The sequence below is a fragment of the Hippoglossus stenolepis genome, chromosome 4, assembly GCF_022539355.2.
Source record: "Hippoglossus stenolepis isolate QCI-W04-F060 chromosome 4, HSTE1.2, whole genome shotgun sequence".
Lineage (NCBI taxonomy): Eukaryota > Metazoa > Chordata > Actinopteri > Pleuronectiformes > Pleuronectidae > Hippoglossus > Hippoglossus stenolepis.
Genome location: NC_061486.1, coordinates 18,801,605 through 18,829,122, shown reverse-complemented (window position 1 = coordinate 18,829,122; position 27,518 = coordinate 18,801,605). Strand labels below are relative to the sequence as shown.

The window sequence follows — 27,518 nt, the reverse complement described above, 5'->3', positions numbered from 1 at the left end:
TGTGAGTTTTTGCAATTGTTACATAACCAATGTTAGCGTTAACCGCTTTAATAACTTAGCAGTCTAGAAGATGCGATCGCATCACCATCACCTGCTCTCAGTAGGAAACCACGTTTGGCGGCAGAGAAAACTCAAAAACAGTTGGTCACCAGTGTGCAACCTAAGCATATATGTAGGGATGAAATGATTACCCGGCTTCATGGTATACCGTGGTAAAATTCCTGATGGTTTTTGTACAGTTTAGTCTTTACTTAACGTGATGATTTGGTTGATACTGTCCAGCATCAACCCAGTCAGCAAGTCTCCAAGATGCAGGAGCAGCAAGCCCAGCATTTGTCGTGTGTTGTAAAAACATGTTGGAGGAGCAGCAGGCAGATGGGGGCTGTAACAGACGGAGTACTGTTAGTTATCTCTGGCCTTAGCTAACAAATGCTAACATCTACTGTCGCCACATTGCATGCGAATGCTGATATTTTGTCCCTGCTTTGGAGCCGACGTCTGCACTCAACGTAACAAGTTGTCGCTCTTCAATAAATCAGGAAAATATTATCCAAATTTCACGTATATGAAAAATCTTTTGAAGATATAAAATAGCCTAAAGAGAGAGGTCATCTGGAGTCAAAACATTCAAAAAAATAGGTCACTTGTAAGGGTAATTGGACTGTAAAACCTGTATGAAACTAAGTATATGTAATTAAGTCATCAATTTTAATTATTTCTGTCTTTAATTTTCCATCATAAGGATCAGGGTTTCTTTTTGATTGAACGACAAGCTCTTGAAGTCCTTAGTTTTTTAATTTCATAGCCGTGGTTAGCTGATCATGCTCATTGTGTGCTTCAGTGTACAAAATGGATGGGATAAAAACAGGATTTCTCATGAATGAAGATAAATCCCATATAGCTATTGTGAAATTGTCCAGAAGGAGGGTGTGATCCTGTGTTAAGTAACATCAAGGGTAATGTTTGAAGTGAAAGAATACCTGCTAAAACAGCAGTGACTTTAAATCCTTGCAACAAACAATACCTCATAATGTTCAATTACCAGAACTCCTGTCTGACCTTGTCAGGAGTCTTGCCAAACCTCAGAGGTAATTCTTAAGCCATAATTTGTTTAGCTTTTGTGTTGCAGTAATTTTTTTGTGACACATGGGAATCCATCTTCCACATGAACACGTTCGTAAATATATGGTAAAAATGTCGGATGGATGTGATCGACACGTTTATGTGACAATAGCTGTGTCCTAATTCGGTGGCCGCATCGTTCAGAGGCTGCTTTTGAAGACGATTGTATCACAGTAGTGCAACTCGGCTGTCCCATTTCAATAACGAGAAACAAAGGATTCAGTGGGTGGATTCACCTGGGGCCATCTTAGCCTAGGATTTATTTATCATTGGTGAAGAAGCTAACAAGCTAGCTATGCTGGTAGGCAAGCTGCACTAGGCACAGTTACTCAAAGTAGGCAATGATGCAATAGTGAGCCTGAGACAAGCTGGCGACGCAAATAGGAGACCAGACGGTTTATTTTGGTTCAGCCTTCACAATCTACTTGAACTACGAATTCTACAGTTCAAGTAGACTGAGTCCTCTAAAGGACGCAGTCCCTGAATGGTGACATCTAACCTCATCGACCTATCTTTTGTTGTGCGATAAAGTCCAATGGAAAATTATACACCTGTTTGTATGGGCAGGGCTGTGGAGGACATATTGAAACAGGTTGTATATTCTGTGCGTTCATGAATGAAGTTCCTGACTAAAGTTTTTTTAATAATTATTTTTTCCCGGAAATTCCCTGGAGTACCTTCACGGGCCATTCGACCCTTTTGTGGTTGACTGCCGCTTTATAGTTGACTAATACAAGCACCATGGTCATCTGTCTAATGGCACAGCCTTACAGTCACCTGAGTAACTACATAGTCTCATTCTGGTTGACGTCAGCAGGCCTTATCAGCCTGCATGATAGACCCCTGCTTTGCATTCTTACCTTGTATTCCGTAGACGTGAATGTAGATTTGTTTACCGCTCCCACAAAGGCTTCCAGTGTGGTGTTTGCTTTGGAAACATAGGCAGGTTATTGTTAAATTGTTGTAATTTGCATGATAGCGTATCAAGTTATCAGAGCGTATCAGAGCTGCAGGATATGGTGAAAAGGTCTTTCAGTATTTTTAATTTATTTATTACCTAGACTTTTTCATACAATTTCTCATAATAACATAAACGATTTCTAACTCAGTGTTTTACACCATTCCTTCATTGTAGAGCTGTGTGCAGTACTCGTTAACCTGCTGTCACTATCTTTCTTTCTCTCACACAAACGCATTGACCTGTATGTTGTAGTGAGACTGGCCATCAGAAGCATCGGGAGAAATCCTGTTGCGATGGTGGGCTCTCACAACATCCAGTATTTAAAATCCTTGGCAGACAAGCTCGTCCTAACACGGGTAGTTTCCCCTTCAGCTCTGCATGGTCTGCACGAGCATACAGTTCTCAGCAGGCAGACAGACCTGACCTCTCTGTGCCCTCTCTGTCAGTTGTACATGAGATTGGACTATGTATGTGATCACTGTACAATTGCATCAACCAACCCTCATTGGGCTGCGTACACCAAACTCATTTCTGATTTTAAATCAGGCAATTCCATTTAGTACAAGAACCCAATTCAAGGTCATGTTACTGAAGCCCCATGAGAAGTCCATGATGTGTGCACATGGAAAGTATTTGTCTCAGATTTGTTTAAATGTTAAACTTATGTTCAACCACTGAAAGTCTTAAGATTTGTTGTCCTTTGGTGTGACAAACTACTGTAAACATCCCATTTTTAACATCTTTCTGTTGTGGTTGTACACAGAATGGAAGAATTTGGGACAGTAATGCTATAACGATAATAGAACACAGTGTGTGGCACACAGTTCTAACAACAATAAGATACGATAATTATGATAAGATAAATAATCCTTTTATTAGTCCCACAATGGGTAAATTTGATGTGTTGCAGCAGCAAAAAGTACAAAAAACAGACATCAGTAGAAGTAATAATAAGTCAACAGTCAATAAAAATGCAAGGAGATGTATATAAATATAATTGAAATAATATATATACAACCTAAGCAGAATATATAGACTGTGAGCTGAGTATATACAGTGTATTGGATTGCACATGAGCCATTGAATTGCACAGACAGAAATGAGTAATCGCAAAGTGAAATGAATTGAACCTGTTTTTATAGTGCAGTCCCAGAATTGGTGCATGTGGTCGAAACACAGACGGGCACACAAACCTTACCACCAGCCTTTAATAAAGCAAAGTAGCTCTAACCCACACCTCCATCTTGTTTCATTGATTAAACTCCAGGTTTATTCACTCCTGTCTTGAATTAACTTAATCTTATTACTTAATGTGGATCATTTGTTAACAACTGTAACTTAGAGGAATTTCTGACCATATTACTAATACATATACTAATTTACACATAATTGTAGGTACTTCCTAATGGTTCTTTAACATTTTCTTTGCGACTTTTGTGGGGAAAAAAGCCAATTGTAGTTTCCCAGAGTCCACAGTTAAATCTTCAGATGACCAATTTTTTGCGACAGACTCCCAAAAGCATGAGCAAGTCATGCCAATGTGACAATGAACCAGCATGAACATTCCAATGAACCTTAAACTGAAGCAGCTAAATGGCATTCAGTCGTCATTCATTTAATGTTTTTATACCATTAAACAGCAGCCCCATGCTCAGTGTTTTGTATCAGGTCTATGTATCCGCCTGCTGGTGTTTCTGTTGACAGTTCACCATGACTAAAAGGTCACCGGGGATCATGTGAGTTCAGTATTGTCATGCTGCTGCAGAAGCCTTTGTGTTTGCTGCCGGGGTTATTCCAGTCGTGCTGCTAGCAGTGGGCCAGCTAGGCCCAGCTTATTTCATAGGACAGCAAATATTGAGTCACAGCAGAAGGCTGTGCCACTTGCTGCTTTTTTGTCATGATAACTTAGTGGAGTAGTGGTGACACCAACAATCTGTGTGTGTGTGCGTTTGTGTGCGTGCATGCATGCACAGGTTTTTTACAACACAGGTATGTGTATATTGGAGAAGCAAAGAGAGAAATGTTATGTTCAAGTCTATTTCTGAAATGTGTGAGTGTGTATGACATTATAGAATGTGTGGTTGGGGGAGGGGCATCAGAACTATTGTTTACTCTGAATTGAATGGTAACTACTGCAGTTAATGCAGCCCAGTGTCCACCCATTGCATCACAGCATGACAATACACAAAGTGTTCCCATTAATCTGGAATCCTTTTGTTTTCTTCACCATTTAATTGTAACAACTTTGCTATTATCTGCCTGTGCTGTTTAGTCATCACGTTAGCGTTATAGAACAATACTTGACTCTAATTCACAAACTAGATTTCTCAGAGGCCACACTGTGACACATTGCTGTCTAACTCTTGTGTAAGAAGAAATAAGAGCCAGCAGTGATTGTTACTGGACTTAATGAGTTTGAAAGTATCTTTATGGTAACTTTTAATGAGTCCTAATAAGAACAGTAAGTATATGACACTTTTCCACTTTATCAATTCTTTTCATTAATTCTTAAAAAATCTGAAAGCAGCTTTAGTGAGGTGCCGGTCAAGGTTTTCAGCAGATTTTGTAGACAGATCCTCGACACAGTTCTGTCTCTGATCTCTGCAGGAAGCTCCTTCAACCTCAGCTGTGAGATCTCAATGCAGACAGGTGTTGTGTGTCTTTCCACTCCAGTCATGTTGTAGAAACAGCTCAGTGATAATCAAGAGAAAAAAGAGGATCGTGAGTTAAATGTCAAGTGTAAAAGCAAACATATCTGAATACTCTGGGTTTGTTCTCCTTATTAAATAAATGTCCAATATTGCAGAAGCTACTTGATTCAAGAACACACTGATGTTTGCTCTAATTCTGATTTTAATATCAACTATCTGCTATTTGCTCCAACCATGCACCATGATGAGCTGAATGTGGTTTAGGGTTACAATACCAGTGCCGAAACCTTGACTTTTAAACAGTTTTCTGACCAATACCATTTCTTCAGCTTTATGTGCGTACATTACTTACACACTATGTTTATCTATATCTATATGTGTATATAAAACTTAGTAATAGAGATAGTGTTGCTTCATTCTAGAGATGACCCCAATCCTAACCCTATCCCCCTTTATTTTAACTGCCCTAAACAGAGCATGAGGCAATTCTTAATTACAAGAAAGCAACAATACAAAAACATTCTCATGAATGTATTTCTCTGCTTTGAAAGAAAATAATATCAGACTGTACACTCTATTGTCCTTCAGGGGTAGTGCTCTCTGAAAGTAGGTCTGTGAGATCATGGTCAGGGTGAAGGAAACATGTAGCTACCAGTCTTGTGAAATATGCAACAAGCACTATTCATAAGACCTAATTCTGACAGAGACTTGTTACGCAGGCAGGTTTTGCATCGAGTGAGTGAGTTAATAGCTAAGAAGCTTAAAACCAAGTCCGTCGTCACTTATGTCTCTGAGCAGAAAGGAATGTTTGTGACAGTAGTCTGTGACAGTAGATACAGAAATGTATCATCTAGATTTAGTGTCTTACAATCAATCTCTCAAATTTTCCAAATTAAAGGTTGTATCTTCTTAGTATTGTTTATGTACTCTGAGTAGACATTTTGACATTCACATTTTCTATATGTAAGTTTTTGCATTGACAGCTTACTTACCTCTCCAGCAGCAGTAGTTGTCTCCAGGTGGAAGCCACACCAATGTTAATATTTGTTTGGCCTTTATATCCATCACCTCTATGCTTATATATGCTAATCAGCTAGTCCCAGTTAGTGGTATAGTGTAGCGTCCAGTCTGCTCTGAAGAGCTCTATTCAGAGGACGTGTTATCACTTCTTGTCTTGTAAAAGTAATGATGGGATGAAACCATCACCGTAGACTGACAAGAGACTATGTTGATCAAAATTTTAATGTTAAAGATGGTTTTCTCCAGAAACTACACAGCAAAGATGAATATATGCTTTTTTGTTCTCTAAAATAAAAGACTCAATGCATAGGTAAGGAGTAACAGGCGGCTTGTTTGGTTTGGCAGAAAGTTTTGTGTTTCTTATCATGTGAATAAAGTTCAGTTCTACCTTGTAGCTGATTTACACATGACACCTGCTGACATGGGTTCATACTCCATTATCACACAGGTACACATATTTACACCTGGAAGTTGTCCACTGAAATCACAGTGTGGTCTGATCGCTGCTGAGGACTGAAGCAGTCAGGGGCTTGTGGGTCTTACTTAAAGGCACGTCAGTTTTTGTAAAGATGGAGGCAAATGCTCTTCTTTCCCTTTCCTTCCATTCAGATTTATACAAGTCACCAGTTTTGTGTGGGGTTGTTTGCCCCTGCTACCCAAGTGTTGCTACAGAGTGTTCAGACATGCACTGAACTCTGGAGGATCCACATTTCATATTAAAAACCTGTTAATTGGGTCAAAAAGTAGTGAGAAATATCTTTTTTTTTGGGGCGAGTGGTTAACATAAGGACAAGGTAAGGGTGTGTGTGTGTGTGTGTGTGTGTGTGTGTGTGTGTGTGTGTGTGTGTGTGTGTGTGTGTGTGTGTGTGTGTGTGTGTGTGTGTGTGTGTGTGTGTGTGTGTGTGTGTGTGTGTGTGTGTGTGTGTGTGTGTGTGTGTGTGTGTGTGTGTGTGTGTGTGTGTGGCTCATGGAATTGTGGTCCTGCAGCAGAACTGCGACAGAGGTGGTTTAATTGACTCTTCACCGTGCTCAATAAAGTGTAAGATGGGTTGGATAGGATTATTCCACAAAGGTTTAATACAGCTTGGAACCAACAGCAGCAACAGAGGCATGGTCCACCTGCAAAGTCCATTTAATTGCCCTCTTTTGAAACAAAGCAGCTTGCAGATGCTCACTGTCACACTCACTGCATGCGGTTATCCTTAATTACAACTGCAGGTTTTTTGTTTTTGCCATTTCTTGAGTAGTTAGTCATAGAGCTGCTCATCAGGAAACAGTTTCTGTGTTTAAATTGTGCCGAGTGTGGGCAGGGGGCATCTTGGACAGCTGCTCTACATGGAGCAGTGTGTTAACATAAAAAAAGGAATTCATATTTTTGCTTATCTTCCTGTTACTTATGTCAGGATATCGTGATGATGCATTATTATTTGGGTTCTTTTTTTCACTCCCACATCAACCAAAATGATCCCGGACACAGAGTGCATCACCAATAGGTTCTGGATTTTGTCTTATTCTTTTGTGCTGCAGACTGTTCTATACCAAGAGCATACTCACGACTAAGCTGCTCTGCCTTGGTTTAAAATGCTCCTTTGACTTTGGCTGTGACCTTTCTAATTTGTTTATCAGTTCTTTTTTTCTCACGGGGGAATAATTCCCTCTCACTTCCTTCTCTGCAGCCATGTAAGCAATTCCCTCTCTCCTATTTATACAAGTGTTTAATAAGCACATTCTCATCAGTCTTCATAAAGCTGAAGTTGAACTATGTCGGACTTGGGCTTTGTAGAGAAAGCCGAATCCTAAGAAGTCATGCAAATCATAACAACACAAATGTGATAATTGATGTGAAATGACTTTAGGAATGCATTGTGCTTTTTTAGTACAACATAGATAGTCATGTGTAGTCTGTCACCAGGACTGATCGTTCTTTGGTCCTGCTGTCAGCAGCATGCCTTACCAGATGCAAAAACAAAACCATACAATATCATCTGTACATTAAATGATTCCATTAAATTTACAGTTTAAGATGTTGCAAAATTGCTTGTTTACTTTCTTACCAAGACCTGGTTGATCTGCAGGGGGAGGTTGGATTAAAGACAACCCATATTTCAATCATATTTTATTTGTATAGCCCATATTCACCAATCACAATTTGTCTCATAGGGGGTGACATCCTCTGTCCTTAACCCTCAATAATAGTGAGGAAATACTACCAAAAAAAACCCTATTGGGAAAAAACGTAGAAACCTCAGAGAGAGTCACATGTGAAAGATTCCTCTCCCAGAACGAACAGAAGAGCAATAGATGCCGCGTGTCACATATTTCAATGTGTGGGATGGCTTGAAGATGAATTGGTTAAAACAGCAGCTGATCAGTATTCTTCAGATGTTCCTCATGTAATAAGTCTGATATTTGGTGTCTTTGTAGTCACAGTGATTAGAGTGGTGACTCTGTACTTTGTTCTAGAAAAACAGTGCTATAAACTGCTGAACATTACTTGTGTGCGTGCGTGGGTGCACGTGTGTGTGCGCCTGGCAGGTGTACATGTCTCTGCAAGTTGGGTAAGCTTCATGTTTACGCCATAAGGACTCTATTGCCCTCTACAGGCTGGTGTCAAAACAGTTTATAACCACATGAAACTGACTCAAATTCTAAAAATAAAAGTAACATTTTTGCCACTTATTTGCCAGTGTGTGTGACACGAGTTACCTGTGTTACTTGACCCTGTAAGCTTTTAGTTGTTCTTATCACAGGGGCGCTAAAACAAACCATTTTAACTTCAATGAATTTGATAAGTGACCTGCAGCATATTGTAAGCAGCACAGATGCTTGTCAGCCTTGGCACATATTACAAAGGCCGGACAGTGGAAGTGAGTCTGTGTTCACTCATCTGCTTTACTGTTTAATAATTCATCACATCCTGTGTAACCTAAAAATATATATGTATGTATGTATGTATACTGTTGTGGGCTCCGGGTTCTTTCCAACAGGCTACTGACAAGGCTAAGTTATTTACATTTGAGTTGCAAGGTCAGTTCTCAGATCACAGTGCTTTTTCTAGTTAACATAATTTGTAGAGTAGGACTGAAAAGTTAAATCTTACTACACAGTGAGTCATTACACCAGCTTGAAGCTGGAGGACTGTTGTGTTAAGCCCATTCTATATCTACAGCAGGTAGAGTGGACATATATTGACTTGACATAATGAACTCTGCAGAATATCCACAATTGGGTCCGGACTTTGCTTTTCACAAATGGACAACGCAGAGAGACATTCTCTGCTGAGACGCATTTACAACAACACAGAAATCGGGTGAGGGGTGGTGCAGCAGACAGAGTCTGGACGTAACTTATAAAAACGCCTGTGGAGATCACATACATTTGTTTACAGCACATCGACACTGGCGTCAGCTCTTATCACCAAAAGCTCTGTTGACATCTTCATCACTGTCCTTAATGTGTATGGCTCTGCCTTTTCATCCTGAGATATACATTTTTGTGCTTGTTCAATGTTCGTGGCGTCATCAACATGTCCATTGGCTCACGGTGAATCCTGCAGAGGATCCACAGATCTCCTCTGTGTTCAAATCGGCTCATTTTGAAAGTTTTTATTTGGGGGACTGGCCAGGAACCAGGCATATATGACGTATGATATTTTTTTGTTTTAGTGCCAACAAACACTTAACTTCAGTCCAGACTGGAGAAGATTAGAAAACTACCGCTAATGTGATCTGAATGTGTAATAACCTGTGTGCCCAAAGTCATCCATCTTCGTTTATAGTTATCCTGTCTACATTACAGCAAATAATATCTAACTCCATTAGTCTAATAGTGTTATGAAATCATTGAGGCTACGAAATGGCAAAAAAATACATAAATTTAAATGCTAAAATGTCTCATTATGTCTCATCATCAGATCAAATTCTATTAAACAAATAAGAGCAGCCAAGTCATATTTGTTACCACACATGTGTTATCATGAATGAACTTATTTGTATTGTTTGGTATACATTTGTAATCAAAATTGTCATTTTTTTTAAGTCAGTAGACCTGTTGATTAATCACGTTAGTGTTTTCAGCTCTATTGGAATGACCCGCACATCTCTACCAGTTCAGCAGACAGCTCAGTCTATAGCCGCTCATGTAACTGGAAAACTCCATCAGTGTTTGATTTGGATGAAGAAACAAAAGAGCTGCATTTTTCGCTGCAAGCTCTGCACACAACATCCACCTCACAAACAATCAAAAATGTACAGTATATTGTAGAACAGTACAACACATGACAAGGAATAATTATAACATAGGGTACCGGAGCATTACCACTGGCCAAGTAAACAGGCAGGTTTCGAAAAGGCTCTGCACTTGTATGACAAATGTGAAATATGAACATCCACAGCTAAATGGTCAACTATGATGGCTTCAATCAACTCTGACCATTCGTTATTATTCATTCTTTCTTATGATGGTTCATGTAGTGGCTGAGTTTCAGCTCTGTGGGAAAAAGATGGATATTGGATGACTTGTTGGTTGTTTAGCTGTGGTGGTTTTACTCTAAAACTGTAAACCTGACCCATCTCACTCATTAGTCAACAGTGACCAAAGTATGGTTAATAGCTCATCTTTAATGGACTGTAGGTAATTTTGTGTTTGTTTCAAGCCATAAAAATGTCAGACCTGAATACATGTGCAAGACTAACAGTTACATTTAATAACAGTTTTACCCATTTCCTCAGAAATTACAGAAAAAAAAACGTTTTTTAACCCTAATGGTATTAGGGTCAGATGCTGCTGCTAATAACAAGCTTCAAAAATGACATTTGAAATCATTTCCTGATTAAACCCCAGACCTCACTGTCAACAACTCTTTACTATGTCAGCTTTTTTTTCACCTCACTGTAAAAAGTATATGAAAGATACATTATTATATCCAGTTAAGATTTTTGCTTTTGACACTCCTCATTTCACTATAAAGATTATATTCACCATTCTCTCATGGAGAAATAAAGCACTGTGTGACATCACATACAATTACACATGTTCTGTGAAAAAAAGTTGAGCACCTCTGAATGAATTCTCTCTTCTGATCATCTCTCCTCTGTAGTCACTGATGTGGAATTGAAACGGCTGAAGGATGCCTTCAAGAGAACCAGCGGCCTCTCCTATTACATGACTCAACAGTGCTTCTACAGGGAAGTGCTGGGAGATGGAGTTCCTCCTAAAGTTGCAGAGGTAAGCCCCATTGTATACTTACATTTAGCTGAACAGTCAATATGAAGAGTTTACTTCTCATGAGCAAATGAAATAGTTAGAAATTATCCCAGAGACGCCCAGAAAAGACGGTGTTAGTGGAAGTGAGTTTCTCTTTAACTCTAGACAAACTGGAGAAGACTCAGGGGTTTTAAGTGGATGTATTGTGGGACATGGGGATCACTATTGGTCTGAATAGGAGTTCCCAGAGAATGTACTGCCAGGGTGACAATGGAGACATCAGCATTTTTCACCTAGAACTCTCTGTGTCGTTCTCTTTTAATTAAGGTGCAGTGATCCTCTGATAGTTTTACCCAGCACAAAGCTCTGCATGGCACTCGAGGACTTGCAGGTCTCATTAAGATGCATTTTTACTTCCTGTTATCCTGTTGAAAGAGCATGATAGGGACAGGAATTAGACAGCCAGGGAGCAGTCTTACGGGATCTGTCCCATAGGTCCTTTTTAAAATCAGAGTTAGTAGTTAGTATCACTGATATAATTATAGTATGGTGAAAATGATAACACAAATACATATGTATTGTCTCGATGGTATGTTAAGGATCTCTTAATTAAAGCAATTTTTTGTCACTTAAAGTTACAATACAGCTGTTTATTGTCTGACATAAATGTAACCTCAGCTAGTGCACATCTCTGGCCAACATCAGAATTTACACACCCAGAGTTACAGTAGATCAGGGCTGCATGATATATCGAAAAATCTATCGTCAACGCGATATCAACATGCGCGGCGTAAACTAAGTCAGTGTATGGAGCTGGAGGAGATGGCGACATGCTTGGTTTGGCTTGACTCGGTTGGTACAGCGCGAATGATAGAGACACAGAGAGGAGCTGTAAATTATGAACAGGGCCGGTAAAAACTGTAAAAAAAATAACCCAAATGAATGGTATGAAAAGACCCCAAATTAACACTATAGGTGGACTTAGTAAAGCTGTGCATGGCTCCCTGGGTGTCTGCCCCCGACTTGGCGGCGCTGCGGCCGGGCTGTGGAGCTGTCTGTCGTCTCTGTGTCCGTAGACAGGAACCGTTTATGTTAATTTATCGCAAGTCATATCGTCATCGCGATATTAAACAACGTTATTGCATATCGCATGTTTTCCTAATATCGTGCAGCCCTACATTAGATGACTCTTGTAATTGTATCTGACTGAGCTGTTTGACCACATGTTTCAATTTCAAGTTGAAATGTTAATAACTAACATTGTGGTCATCTGGCTATTGTTGGCAAATTGCGAAATATTTACGGGGACAATGTGCCCTCATTGTATTGCCTATAAAACTGTGGCTCAGAGGGTAGAGCGGTTGTCCTTTAAGCAGAAGGTCGCGGTTCAGTCCTAGTTTTCCCCATTCAGCCGACGTGTTCTTGGGCGAGATTCTGCCTTTTGTGGACGGGGCTGGATTTCACGCAAGGCAGTGCATCGCTTCGCTGTGCACAGCCTCATTATACTACGGCAAATTTATTGCCTATAGTTACTTCTGTTAACTAAAACAGTGTTAGAATATCCCCACAGCAGAAGAAACCATAAGCTCATGGGGGCTGCAGACCATGCATCAACCAGGGCTTCTTACAGCACTCAGTCCTTCTGGACATAAATTTCCTTCAGAGTTCATCGACAAGGCCAGTGTTAGTCATCCTGTCCTCCCCCATCTCCTGCCAGAATCCTTAACCACTATGCTTACTTCAGTGAACATTACAGCTCATCTTCCCTCGTCTTTCTCTCAGCATCTTTCTCCTTCTTCTCCTCGTTTGTCACCATAACAGCAGACAGAGGTCCAGATTTAAGGTGACTGCTGCACAGTCCGATATTTAAAAGAAAGCCTAATCACTTAGCCAAGAAACAGATGTTATTTTTAATCTTCCAGAGCAATTTAAACATAAACTAGATCTATCATGTGTTCAAATACATTATTTTGATTATTTTTTTCATATGATGCTATACACAATAATTTGTATTGGGTGAAAATAGAATCAGTGTTTCAAACAGCAGGGGCTCAGATTTGGCTGTAGTGTCACTATTTGTGTATCTGCACAGTTCGATTTACTGCTTTTCTTTTGTACATTACAAGGCGTCACAAAGGATGTTTTTCTTTTACAATGATTTAACATTTTCGAGATCTCAGCACCACCTCATATTTTCAGTTAGACCCCTTTTCAAAACTGATTGTTTAGCGCTTATTACATATGTGAACACACGCAAATTCGTCTTTAATGCTTCCTGAGATCCAGTCCCTTAGACCCCTTAGAGGTGGTCCGGGACACATGTGGCCTCATTCTTTTAGCTGCATGAACGCAAATGTGTCCTGGGCCTCATATGAAGGACCGCTCACTCAGCTGATGTCTCTGACCTGCAGTTTCATAATAAAATCAAATGTATTTTTACTCTGCAGATAATTACAGACCATTGCTCTTCTTAGTGACCATTTGGGGGGTAACGGTACACAAAAAGTAACGGTTCGGTACCTACCTCGGTTTTGAGGTCACGGCTCGGTACGTTTTCAGTACAGTAGAAACAAGGAACAGATAACACAGAAAGAACAGAAAACACTAAAACTGATTTTTTTATAAATTTGATATTTGAATAATAAAATGAACTGGTCACTTATTTTGGTGGTAGTGAAATGAAAGAGGTTTCAGAATCAGAAGGCGACCAAATGCTATAGAGGAAATAACCTTTTTCTAGTTCCCTAAAATTGATAAATCATAAAACTGTCCCACATACACTAGAAGTGAAATTCTGCCTACATTTGCCCATTTTAGTTGGTTGAAGTGTTTTGGTACTGACTTCGCTCAGAGCTCCACAGTAATGCAGCATTCCCAAGGAGCCAGCCGAGATGGACTGAAAGTGCGGCTCATGGCTTTGCTCATGCGCATAGGCAGAAGCTGGCACGTCCTGCTGGTATCTTGGTTGGTTGCCCTTGTTAGCAGACAGAGCTTTGCTACTCTGACTTTGTTTAAAATATGTTATTAAATATTGACACATCAAATAGTCTTGAATGCAACTTCAGTGGCTAGACGATAAATCTTCCACAATACAATCAAAATGAGACTTGAGGTCACTCGGTTTGATATTGAACTAGCTTTTCCAGCTAAAGATTAACAATGATGCACACAATATGTAGGAAAATACAGAAATACTGTAAAAACTCTAGGGGAGTATAATAAGATAGAAAAAAACCTTCATCAATGATTACTCAAACTAAAAAGGAACTTGACAAATGAGAAGAACAAGTGATCAGAGTAAACAAAGGCTGTGTGGTGTTTTTATCACTGACCAGGTAGAGATAACGTGTATATGTAGAGAAAGGGCGTCTCAAAGTGGACTTTCCTTTGCTTCACTGACTGAGTATAAATAGATTTGAAAACCTGCTTTACTCTGAGGGGATTAATTTAATAAAGGTTGTACACGCTAGAATCACACATACTTCAAGTTATTATATTATAACAAGTTATAATAGTCTATTAACTGTGTATTCAAGCAGCAGAGTGTGAAGTAGTTTGTCTGATTCTCACACTGCCATGTGTTTTGTTGTGGTCTAGGTTATTTACACCTCGTTTGGAGGCTCATCTAAAGGGCTACACTTCAACAATCTGATCGTGGGTCTGGTGCTTCTGACCAGAGGACGCGATGAGGAGAAGGCCAAATGTAAGTTGCTTATGATGAGTCTGTTGACGTATTGTTACCCCGATATGTCAAATCTGTTGCCGTCTGAATGTTTCTGATCAACATCTTCTGTCTAAATATCTTCTAATGAGAATCTGACCTGAACAATCTAAATCATCCAGTGTCCTACATACATTCAGCCATAAAGTCCATATACTGTTTTTTTCCATTGCACGTGGGTCTTGTTTTTACAAAAAACTGAATCTTGATAACATATCACCAACACAGTTGTATGATGGAGTAGCATCAACCCTTTTTTTTTTATCATGAGCGCCACCTGGAAAATCTCATACTATGTTTGGATGAGCCTGGCGCTTTAATCCAGAGAAGCCAGAAATATTAATCTTTGACATTATTGCCCATCTATCTTTAAAAAACAGAAGCAGCAGTAAAAGAGCCTGAGTTAGAGAAAAGAGTTAACATTATTACTTTTTATGCAGTTAGGGTTACATTTTTGAATGGATGATGAAGTGTAAAAAGTGTGGAGTGCTTTGTAGAACTGACGTGGGAGACCTGCAGACTAACTTTTCCACGACAGGATTTTGTTGCAACCTTCTTCTTCATTAACGATCATTAATATTATATTTTCAATGCATTTTTCACAAAGCTTTTAGAGGGCAAACAATGTGAAATTATAGCGCCAACATCAGGCAGATGGTGGCGCTATAATTTCATAATTTTATCATTTCAGGCCCAAACTGTAAAAACCACCCACAATATGAGTCTGCATGACTTGAAAAATGAAACTTATCTTAATCTCAATGTCTTCAACAAAAATGTCCATTAAACAATAACAGCCATGGCAATTTGCTAGTTTGTCAAACGTGACAGATAGTTTTTGGACACAGACTCAATCGTAAATGTGTTGATCGTCTTGTGGGACTTAATGGGAAAGATTGATCAAAACATTTCAGTCCAAAAAACTTCATGAAGTCCGGGCTTAGCAGGAAATTGGCCATAACTCAAGTTGTCCTTGAACAATCCTGATAAAACCCAGTGGGCACCACTGGATCCTGAGCTTTCTAACCAATAGACCTAAAATTCCAGTTAAACTCTTTTCAAAACCAATAAATCAAACATATCGCACAACCAGGAGTAATTGTAGATGAAACCGGGCAAGTATTTGCATAAAAATTGTATAATTCCTTTTTTTCTTACTTTCTGTTCATAGAAACATTTCACAGTTACGTGTCATGTGAACATTGAGTGGGAGCCCCTCTTTGTGTCTGCTCAACTGATCTGTACAGTGGGAGTATAAAAGTGGCTTGTAGACTCTTTTTCAGTTTTCTGCCTGTGTTCCTGACACAATTAGATCTGCAGATTCCATGTGTGTTCTCACTACTTCTCTTCAAGGTGCACTGTCGTTACACCCACTTCCCCCTGAAGCTAAAAACAAATCTGATTTGTTTCAGAGAAGTTCCATATTTTTGTGTCAGTTTGGCCTGGCAGATGACTCGATAGGTTCAGAGACATGAGTCCGAGCTGCAGCTAATTCAGAATGCTTTGCTGTTGCAGTTGGGAAGAAAACTCTTCTCTGTTATTGCTGAGTTGTTCCAAAATTGGATTAAAGCTGGTGAATGTTCTTGTGTTTGGAGAGAGCGTATCCTTTAGCGTTCACTCACCCTTAGAAGTATTCAAAATGCCTCTTGGGAATCAAAGTTAACTTTTTACATTTTTATTTATACAAAGACATTTTTTTGACGTTTTGTCAGTGAACTCAATTTTTTCTCACAAAGTTGCTCATCTTTTGTACTGATGAGTCAAACAGGAGTGAAAATACTCAAACTGTCAATCATCCTACGTCGTCCTTGTAAAAAAACTGAACAGGATGTGTTGTTTGAGCCTGAGACACACAAATTAACTGCAACCTCCCAATTATAACTAACAAGTCAGACATTAAGGCTTCCATTCTGTTTGTGTGACTCAGATCCAGGTGTAAATTAGTTGATGTGGACTTCACCATGTTTCAAGAAAGTTTTAACCTTCAAGAATGTAATAGTTATTTTATAGTGAACAATATTGATTGGATAAAATGTTCTTTCCATCTGACTGTTCATCTCGCCCTCTCTCTGTGTCATCCTCACTCGTATTCAGACAGTTGTGGTTGATGTGTTGCAGACGGTCTAATCCATCAGGACATTATCCACATAGCTTCTATTATCATTAATACTGCTATGTGCAAGTGGCCTGACTTCCTGTGATAAAGCTCATCTCTGACACTGTGTGTGTGTGTGTGTGTCTGTGTGTTTACAGACCTCTTCAGCCTGTTTGCCAGTGATCTGGGCGGATACGCTGCCAGAGAAGATATAGAGGCAGTTCTCCAGGTCCTGGATGGAGAAGTTCCCATCTCCCTCAAGAAATGCTTCAGCGAGGTCAGCAACACGCACCAGAACACATCTTCTAGTCAATATCTATCTAGACTGATAACTAGAATATCACCACAGTCTCTTCTGGGGTTGTATCATTGAGTTAGATTTTATCATTCTAATGGTATTTTTTTTGTTTCATGCTCATAAAACAGATTTTTGTCAGAGATGATAACTAAGTTTGGTTTTATAGAATAGAGTCTTTCAAATTAATTCACTACAAACTATGAAAAACACAGTGTAGTGAAGTGAAAATCCAGCCCAGATTAGTCTCACACTGATTTTATCATTAATATATTACATTAGATGCACTGTATTGGTTTGTCAGTGTACTTAGAGTGTGTAATTCAGTGTAGTTGTTATCCCTTAAAGGATTTGTTCACTCAATCAGCTGTGGTTTTTACCTGAGTCAGCCTCTGAAATTTTACAATTCATGTTAATGGGATTTTATTTAGAATGCTCAAAGTATTTAAAGTATTTCAATGTGTTTAGGTACTTACATACAGCTTAGTAATAACATTGTTACAGGAGAGTTATATCTTAGGAACAGCAAGGTAGTACTAGTTATTATTATTACTATTGTTATTGTACCAAGGCACACACAGATTACATAACATATCCCCTGTCTATTTCACGATTTTATGGTTTTTCACACGATGTTGAAGAAAATATCCAATATTATTATTGTGATCGAACATATTTATCTTTAACTTTAAATTCTCTTTGTTTAGGTCTTCAAAGGTGTCCTATATATACCCTTCTCTTACAGTTTTTGAAATTAAACCCCGATAAGCTTCAGTGCTCCAGTACCTTCTGCCTCCAACCACATTAAATATTACTGGAAGCAGTAGTTGGTCTGTCAGGGAGTAATTACAGGGCTGTCTCTGGACCAATGATTTTCAACACAGTGTGTAACCGATGATAATTACAGTGGGGATTGAGGATTTACATCCATCATATTAATGTAACATTAATACGTTTTCATATTCAAGTCTCCTGCAGATTTGTCCATTCTCAGTATTCTGTCAGTGGTGCATTTAAATACTGATGTTTCTGATATAACACTTTGTTCTCCTTCAAAAAAACGGTCTACTTTGAAATTAGATGAAAACTGAGGTGAAAGAAAATGAGACGTCCACAAAATCTAAAAAGAAGATGCTACATGTGTTTGTTTTAACTGCTGTGCATTAGGATTTATTTGACATGTTTTTGGTTTTTTTGGTGCTTGTGCCGTGATCTTTTGTCACGTGCTTCTGTCAAATGGCCTTCGAATGTCCCAGAGCCCAATGTCACCCCTTCAAACGATTTGTTTTATGCAACAGAAAAAGATTAAGAAATTCATATTACACTGTTTCAAAGAAACAACAGAAACTGTTGCATATAAACCTGATCATGAATGAGCAGCGTGACAGGAACACAGAACAGAACACAGGCAGAAAAGAATGGGGATGATGTCAGATATAGACCAACCTAATAGTGTGATCGTGTGTTGTGTCAGGGTGACAAGGTGAACTATGAGCGCTTCAGGAGCTGGTTGCTGCAGAATAAGGAGGCCTTCACTTTGTCCCGATGGCTTCTCTCTGGAGGAGTGTGTGTCACACTCACTGATGACAGCGACACACCCACCTTCTACCAGACCCTGGCTGGCGTCACACACCGTGAGTTCATAACCACACAACTTCTGGCTTTTGATGTGAAATATTTGTGCAGGAAGTGTTGACTTTCATTGACACCAATACAAACAACTACCAAAGTGGGGGTGAAAAGATTTTGGTTCACTATGAAACTGTAGCAGGACAAATTAGGAAATATGGGGGTTGTTTGATGGCGAACACTGATGGAGATACATAATGCATTAAAACAACTTAAAATATGAACTGCTATGTTATTAGTCTATGCACATCAGATAATTGCATCAACCATACAGTACCAAACCAAAGTAGATCAGTATACGAGTCATTAACTCTCATAAGATGCTTTCAGACATGCACTGAATCTTTCGGAAGGGCTGTATGTGAGAATGCAGATGCCTGAGTTGGTTGCATGTCATCCATCTTCAAACACATTAATAGATACCTGATTATCAATAGTTGTTTTTATTTCAAATACTGACAGTGGTAATTTCATTCTTTCTTGGTTGTTACGATAAATGTATAGGTGACCAAGTGGTGGATGCTCTTCATTCATTCTAGTTTAATTGACCTATTAATTAATCAGTGTTCAGTTCAAATGAATTAAGGTTATATCTGATTACATCAAGTGAATCAGAGAGTGAGTAAATTTCACACAAGCATTTTGCCTTCATTTTTTAAACTCCCCACTATAATGCTAGCAGCTATAGCTTTCAGGGCTCTCTATCAAACCAACACTCATTTCTGTTGACTGCTGTCTCCAAGTTCTAAACAGGGTGGAAAATGACCATTCAATTATTCTAGTGGGGAAACTACTGGCAATAATGAGGTAGAAATGGCACCTATGGACCCAAGCTGCAGCTGCACAACCGGATTAAAGCTGTTCTGAAATCATTTTAACCTTGTATGGAACATATTAGTGTTGCACAGTACACTAGTGCTGATACATTATCTGTGTGCGTGTGTGTGTGTGTTACAAGGAAAAAGAAAAACAGAGGTTGTTATTGATACTGATATTAGCCTAGCAGTTAAAGTCTATACCATATAAACACAATTCCCCAGGTAGACCTTGCATGTTGTACCCCTCTCTAACTCGCTCTTATGGATGAACCAAATGAATACACCTGGTTGTCATGACATAATCATTCCAATTCAAATAACTTTTTTGGCAGTTTTATTATTAAGTTCAGTGTTGTCTTTATTATTAACATCCATTCATTTACGACAGGTCACGGATTGAGTGTTCAGTGCCACATCAATATTGCATTGTACATGAAGGAATCCAGTCAGTGACACAAAGTGAGGTCTAAAGATTCTACATTTAGGGAGAAGAGAGCATTGTTATCAGATCGGTATTTGGTATTGGCAGATATCCTGAGAACAGGCATTCATCTTCACATCTGTGCTGAAACTCAGATATTGTTATGGTTTTCAGACATTAGCCAGCCCCAGCAGTTGCATGTTTCTAGAAGGCACATAATCTATATCTTTACAGTGTTTCAGTTCAGAAATATTTGCTTGATCATGCTATTGCATATATGTAAGACATGTAGATTTGTAAGTCTTCCATTTATTATCAAAATTCCCTACGTTTTAAGTACCATACATAATTAAAAGTTAGTACGTGGGAAATTATAATAAAAACATACATAGATAGAGTTCATCTTAAGTTGCAGGCCAAGTAAATTTAGCCAGGCTTTATTTTGCCAATTAAGGACAGAGGGCTGGAAAGAGCCTGTCTTGTCCAGAGAAACTGGACGCTGCCTGTTAATCTGCTCCCAGCTTATCCTCTTAACTTTGTGTCTCTGTATGTTTGTGTGTGTGTGTGTTGGAGAGAGTGACTGACACTCTCCTGGTCCATGACTCTTGCCAGAAGAGGAACACCAAGGTTGACTCATGGCAGAGCTTATCACAGTGAATCCTCCATGCACTAACTTGCTAGCTTCTGACTTTGTCACAATATTATCAGTGTAGAAATCCGTGGGAATATCAGCTTTCTGCACAGGATAACAGTTTGTGATCACGGCTACTACAGGGACTTTACTATGATACATGCTGGCTGTGGCGACACCTCTCTAAGGATGTTCCCTGGATAATGGTATGGTATCTCTGCTGCCACTCGGAGAGAGTCGCACCTCTAGGTGGGTATGAGGTCAGCAGTGCACCTGAGCAGTAAATTGATGGAAGAATTTGTGGCCACTACTGTTCTTTGAATGTCATTTTACCTTATGACTGACATTCATGGTCACTTGTGGAAAAAGACATTGTTGGAATAGTTTGTTTGAGTTCAGGCTCAAGTTCCTGTCATCGCCTTTCAACCTTTTTAATTGACTTAAATTAAAAAAAACATTTTATCTAATAGTGTTAGCATTGGTTTAAGAATTTACAATAAACAAGAATTTATACTCTTTATTTTTTATTTTTGTTAGACTTATGAGTAGGACTGGAGAGCATAACTTTTTGAATAACAAATTGAATGTTTGTAGGACCTAGTGCTGAAAGTTGATTGCTTATCTTTTTGGCTGTTTTACATTGCGTTTATTTATTAGGTCCTTGAATTCAGCCTTTCATTCGGTGCCAGCACTGATACTAAAAAATCTACCCTTTACTCCCTACTTGTGAGGCATATTGCTCTTTTCTGGGAAACCATAGTGTGCTTACAGACCTATGGCTGAGTAGTCAAACATATTCTGATGTCTTGAGTTCAAGTCACTCATATACCGCCAATGCATTTAAGATCCTTAAGCATTTGGCAAAGTGGATAGCCAAACTCCAACTTTAAATGCAGCCATAATTCTACAGGTTTGAAGACCAACAAAGAGTGACAGTGATGTAGCCTTGAGCACTGCACTGATGAGTGTAGAGGCAGGAACAACCCTGACATGGATGGATGTACTGTAGGAGATCCACAGTCAGGATCATGAGTTTTGCAGAGTAGCAGTCAGATGGATGCACAGCCGTCATTCGGAACGTTCAGCATAACAAACAAACGTATTTATTTTCCTATTGGTCTGCTAGTACTCATCAGTGACAGATTCAAAAAGATTCCGCAGTCATTCCCTCGCTGTCACTGATACTCAGGGCTTGATACATGTGATTGTTAGCCTGAGCTTTGTTCTTTAGCACTAATGTGTGGGTGATTGTCCGCTTGTTTTGAGAGTTCTTACCTGCTTTTTTGCTGAGTTAGAAATGTTCAACTGAACTTTGAGAACTGAAGGTAGTCTCTAGTGCTTGCTCCCTGTTTGAGTCCATAATCTAAAATATTTTATCAGTGTCATACTATTCCCTCCCCCTTAGGTTGTAAATGATAAAATTGGTAAATGCTCCCTCCTAGTCCGTTTAAGTTGAAACATCTGAGCCAGGAAGCAGTTCAACCAAGGCCGTTAAAGGGGATTCAGTGCTTCCCAGTCAGGCAAAGGTCAAGTGCAAATCACAACCGAAACAAGAGGGGAACATCCCTCTTAGGCCGTCCATTCTTCAGGGTTCTGGTTCACCTGCAGTTGGCCTTAACCAGCATCATCATCCCATCCGGGAAACTGTCACCAAAACCTGCTACAAGCACTTTCAAGCTTTCAGGAAGCTTGCTTTATCAGCTCACAGTAAATACCTGCCATGAAACACCTGCCATTTCATTTGTGTGTCTGTGTTTTGACACCTGTCATATGTATTGGCTCCATGCCAAAGGCTAACTGGTTAGCTCCAGAATCCTATTACCCTAAGCTGTGGATTAGCATGTTGGAAGGGGGAGGCTGCTTCATTGAACCTGGCAGGGCTTCATATGCTATATTGGTCTGATCTGTATCACTTCAATACAAGCTGAGTCAAATATTCCACACAGTGGCTGTTACCTAACCACACCTTGGGTTTTCCATGGTATCATGACCGCTGCCACAGTATAAATAGGTTACGTCATCTGTTGACTTCATCACCTAACCAGGGTGTTTCCAATAAGGCTGCAACAAAAGATTTTAGTTAGAGACAGACACTCATCATCAAAGTTCAGTCTCTGCAGATATTCAGTTAACCTTGAAAAAGACACAAAGCAATCTTGACACTGTAGTAACTGTTTATTTAAATGATCAGTTGACAGTAGTTGTTTATTCATCATCTGTCAACCTACTGATGGTACAGGTGTATTGATTAAAACACTAATCCTTTTACCACACACCACACCATAGGAGACTTATAACAAGACAAGAATAACTGATATCAAAGCCGAACCTATGAAAAACCCTGACGCATTAATTAGTTGATCCATTCATTGCCATTTTCATGTTTGTCCTGTTGGAGAAGGTGTGACAGTGGACGGTCGGCAAAATATCTAGAAAAGTTTGTGGATCAAACTGAAGTGATTTACTGGACTATGATGGTTGAGAGTAGAACAGAGACCAGCTTGGTGATCACAAACAAATCCCTCCAACCCCATCACCACACTCTGGTCTGTCAGAGGAGACACATTGGTCTCCCCCTCAGGTGATCTGCTGTCTGTCAGCAGCTACTCTGTGATGAAGAGTGTGTGTCAGTGTGTCATTGTTGTTCTCCTTATCCCCACCAGTCATCAGCCCCAGTCTTTGATGAACACAAGCCCTGTCGCTCAGGTTTTCTCACTGCTCTGCACTTAGTCCATTATTAAGTTTTCATGGCACTGTACCTTAATACTTAATAACACTTTTCTCCATTTGATGCATTATATATTTCTACTGTTGACCAACTCATGTGTACATGCACTACATGACAACATTTAACATACATCTTGTTATTCTTTATTTTATTTATTAATAACCATTTGGCTGGGGTGTTGTGTTTTCTTTGTGTAGCTGTGCTGTTATGATGACCAGTATTCTTTAGACATGACGTGAATCTAGAAGTTATAGTTATGTATCTGTTTTTACGAATACTTTAAAAATTTAAACCAACAAAATGATATGAGATGTTATAATATAGCTTGTGTCTTGTGTACAGTTTATACAGTCTATCAAGTGCATTCTTACTTGGTATTAATATCATTCAGGAGGCCTTGTGAATTTCTGAATAATCCTAAACAAAGACAAAGAAAACGTTCTCTCCTTCTCTCCTTTGATTCCTGAACAACACAGTGAAACAGGGAGAAGTAATCTTTCTGAAGGATGCTGCTGCAAATTGTATTCTTCTGTTTCTGATGCTTCTCCTCTCCTTCTCTCCTGCAGTGGAGGAGTCGGACATTATAGACTTGGAGAAGCGCTACTGGCTGCTGAAAGCGCAGTCAAGAACTGGCCGCTTTGACTTGGAAACCTTTGTCCCACTGGTCTCTCCACCTATCCATGCCTCTCTGAGTGAAGGTTAGACTAAATTTATTCAAATGTATTCCTCACATGCTCCTTGGATTACACACAGATAGAATTTAGAGCTACATGGTCTTATTCTGGTCTTTATTCTTTTAATCCATGCCCTCACCAGTAAATACAACCCTCGTAATACTGTGTATAAATATAATCTGTCTTTTGGATCTTATTTTCCAGGCCTGTTTCACGCCTTTGATGAGAATCGGGACAATCACATCGACTTTAAAGAGATCTCTTGTGGACTCTCAGCATGCTGCAGGGGGCCCATCGCTGAAAGGCAGAAATGTAAGCCGTGCTTTGGTTTTGAACCATTACAGATAAATTCATCCCAGAGGCTTCACATAATGACACCAAGCCTTTTTATCGTTATGTGTGTTGTCTGTTTCTTCTTTGTAGCTGTTATCTCTCAGCAATGGAAGCATATTGGATTTCCCTGCTAATAGACTATAGTGCATGGTCAAGGCTTAAAATAAAGCTTTTGAGGCAGTGCTGTGCTTCATATCCACATTTGTATTTTGCTTTGACATCCCTTTCTTTCATTGGCAGTTTGCTTCAAAGTGTTCGATGTGGATCGTGATGGGGTTCTGTCTCGAGATGAACTCCATGAAATGGTGGTGGCCTTGCTGGAGGTGTGGAAGGACAATCGCACAGACACACTCCCTGTAAGTTTACATCCGTCTGTTCATTCGTCCGCAGGATGTGATCTGGTGTTTGGTGCTACTTCATGCTGATACATTGTGTAACATTGCAGGAGCTGCACAGTAGCGTGTCAGACATCGTTGAGGGTATCCTGAAGATGCATGACACAACCAAGGTGAGACACAACTCTTTTTGACAGAATCATCTTTGATGCAGCTGACAAGAAATTGATATTTTGACCCCAACATATGACATTGATTCCGAAAACGTCAACACCACATCACACTGGGAGCTGCCCAGTACACTTTCAACAACCAAACAGCCACAAGCTTTCTTGTCTTACCTCTAAACTGGTGTCTGGAAGCTACTGACCTTCATGTTGTTTCACCCCTCACCAGCTGGGTCACCTGACTCTGGAGGACTACCAAATATGGAGCGTAAAGAGCGCATTGGCCAACGAGTTTCTAAACCTTCTTTTCCAGGTCAGTAAAGCCACAAATTGGTTAAGTTTGACTGACTATGATGATGATGATGATGATGATAGTAATAATATATAGTAATAGTAATCATAATAATTTCTATACTATGGGTGTGTTTTCTGCTTGTTATTCCTCTAGGTTTGCCACATAGTCCTGGGGCTCAGACCTGCGACTCCTGAAGAGGAGGGACAAATTATCAGGTACGTACATGTCCTAATTATTGACAAATTACAGGTACACAACTTTAAGGAATAAACTGTTTGACCTTATGATCTTTGGTGTTTGGATTTCCGTGTGTGTGTGTGCGTGGGCGTGTGTGTGCACGTGTGTGTGTACGTGTCTGCCTGTAGAGGTTGGTTAGAGAGGGAGAGCAGACATGGGCTGCAGCAAGGCCAGAACTGGTTCCTCATATCCATGCTGTGGTGGCAGCAGTGGAAGGACTATGTCAAATACGTAAGTCAAGTTTGTATATGTACTGATAATAACACTGCAATATATCCATTTAACAGATGTTGTCCTTGTCTAATGTCTCAGCCAGTGTTCTGTGTCATACAGTCTGCTGTTCTGTGCCTGGTAGCTGATAACAAGGATTCAGAAAATGTGGTGCTTTTATGATTACAACTTGTTAAAACATTTTGAAAATAAGTTCTTAAGTGTAAATAGCTGGTTTGGGATGCAGGAAATTGTTATCATTAAGTTCCACATTTTGGTTAGAGGAAGTATATGTTTTTTCCTACTATTCAGACTGAATTGCAGTTTTGTTTCCGCTGCGGCTCTAACATCCCTCACATCTACATAATTTTCAGTCAGCAGTGGCACTTTTTTGAAGCAGTTGACTATTTAAATTTCAGTCAAACTACTATGCAGATTTATGAGTTGTTCAACAATTTCACTTGAGTCCGAAAGTTTTTGTCATTTTTGATTCCCATGGTTCTTTCTCTGGTACAGAAGGAAAGTGTACCATAGATAATGAAAAGTTTCTCGTAGATATTGAAATGCATGTTGTTTTTATTGAGTAGAGGTAGGGAGGGTAATCCTTGAAGGTCCGACTACATCTTGAAGATCATTTGACATCAGGGTCTCCTGTGGCAACAAATGTGATGCACGTCGTTTTCTAATTGGTTCATTCAGATCTTGATTGACCTTGAGTTGTGCTGCAGACAGAGTTGATTCTTAATCTGGTTCCCAAAATGTAACTTGAAAATGTTTCCTCTGACTGGCTGTGGCCACGCTTTGCCTTTAAACTAGCACCATCTCTCCTCGCTTCCCTTTGAGGCTCTTTGTCAAAGTACTTGGCTGGTTGCTTGTTTTGTTTTTTTTGTATCTTGTAGAATTGGCCACAGTTCTTGTGTGTCTCATTGTCGTCTGTCTCCTCATTTGATCCTAGACTAATTCCATGATGCTGAGTAGAGGGCTCTTTGTTCTTCTTGTCTCTGAATATAGTTCTTTATGACTATATCTCTGTATGTAGGCCTCTTTGTCCTGCTGCAGATTCATTTTGGGAGCAATCAATTGTTAATATGCATTGTTAAAGTAGTGTGTCCCATTTTAAGAGCCTTGTTCATTCACAGATTTCTGTCACTCCTGTAGCTTTTAAAAGTGCCACTGATGCGGTTTTAGATGTTACTTACATACCAGTTTATAAGACGAGGTTTATAACTGCTTCTTTTACAATAGCCTCACACTGGGACAGAGGCAGTGACTGTCATAAGTGCAAACACCACATTAATATCGCATATCACTTTAAACAATGACAGGGCAGTCCCTGCTGTTGTCTTCCTGTCCAGGAGCATAAAGGCATCGTGGTGGAGCAGCCATCCATCCTGAGCTCACTGCGAAGTCCGATGGCCACAGCCGCCATAGAGCCTGCCCCTCCGGATAGACTGGGAGGACTGGGAAACTTCAGCGCTGTCAGCCCCACTGAGGAGAGGTCACCTGATGCTGTGTCCAGTGCCTCAGAGGCCACAGAGACTGGTCAGTCACTTCACATAACAATTATTCTGAAGAGATCAGAGACACATGACACATCTTACATGTCGGTTCAACAGATCCCATACTAAATTGTTTCCAAGACTTATCAATGTAATTGTCCACATTTTGTTACTTTAAAAAATATGACCCAGTCAGATGCAACTGTTAATACATTAAGACCCAAGGCGCTGAATAAAAATACCCTCTATAACCTCAGCATTGTTTGAAAATAACTACCTAAAAGCTGGGGGGTTTCTGAAGAGAAGACAGAATTGCCAAAGTAAAGTAGTAAAAAAAAGTGAGCATTCATGAATATTTTAAAAATACATGAATAAATTCATGGAGATCTCCACTTCTTCCTCCCCCTCAAACACGTCTCTTACTGACGGTCAGCAGGAATATCGTCTGGGTCTGAATATTCTTCATTGTTA

The 27,518-nt window shown here is 39.6% G+C and overlaps 1 protein-coding gene across 4 annotated transcripts in view; it reads left to right on the top strand.

Annotated features, from left to right (window-relative positions):
* Window positions 1-27,518, top strand: part of usp32 (ubiquitin specific peptidase 32) — a 49,702-nt gene that overhangs the window by 2,467 nt on the left and 19,717 nt on the right. For 3 of the 4 annotated variants that reach the window (XM_035154894.2, XM_035154898.2, XM_035154893.2), the window contains exons 2-13: window positions 10,853-10,980; window positions 14,557-14,662; window positions 16,934-17,052; window positions 18,545-18,704; window positions 23,864-23,995; window positions 24,176-24,283; window positions 24,545-24,660; window positions 24,750-24,812; window positions 25,036-25,119; window positions 25,255-25,316; window positions 25,467-25,569; window positions 26,874-27,090. In XM_035154894.2, coding sequence (XP_035010785.2) covers window positions 10,853-10,980; window positions 14,557-14,662; window positions 16,934-17,052; window positions 18,545-18,704; window positions 23,864-23,995; window positions 24,176-24,283; window positions 24,545-24,660; window positions 24,750-24,812; window positions 25,036-25,119; window positions 25,255-25,316; window positions 25,467-25,569; window positions 26,874-27,090 — 1,398 coding nt within the window. The remainder of the gene's footprint in view (window positions 1-10,852; window positions 10,981-14,556; window positions 14,663-16,933; window positions 17,053-18,544; window positions 18,705-23,863; window positions 23,996-24,175; window positions 24,284-24,544; window positions 24,661-24,749; window positions 24,813-25,035; window positions 25,120-25,254; window positions 25,317-25,466; window positions 25,570-26,873; window positions 27,091-27,518) is intronic. The other variant, XM_035154895.2, reaches the window with a different exon arrangement.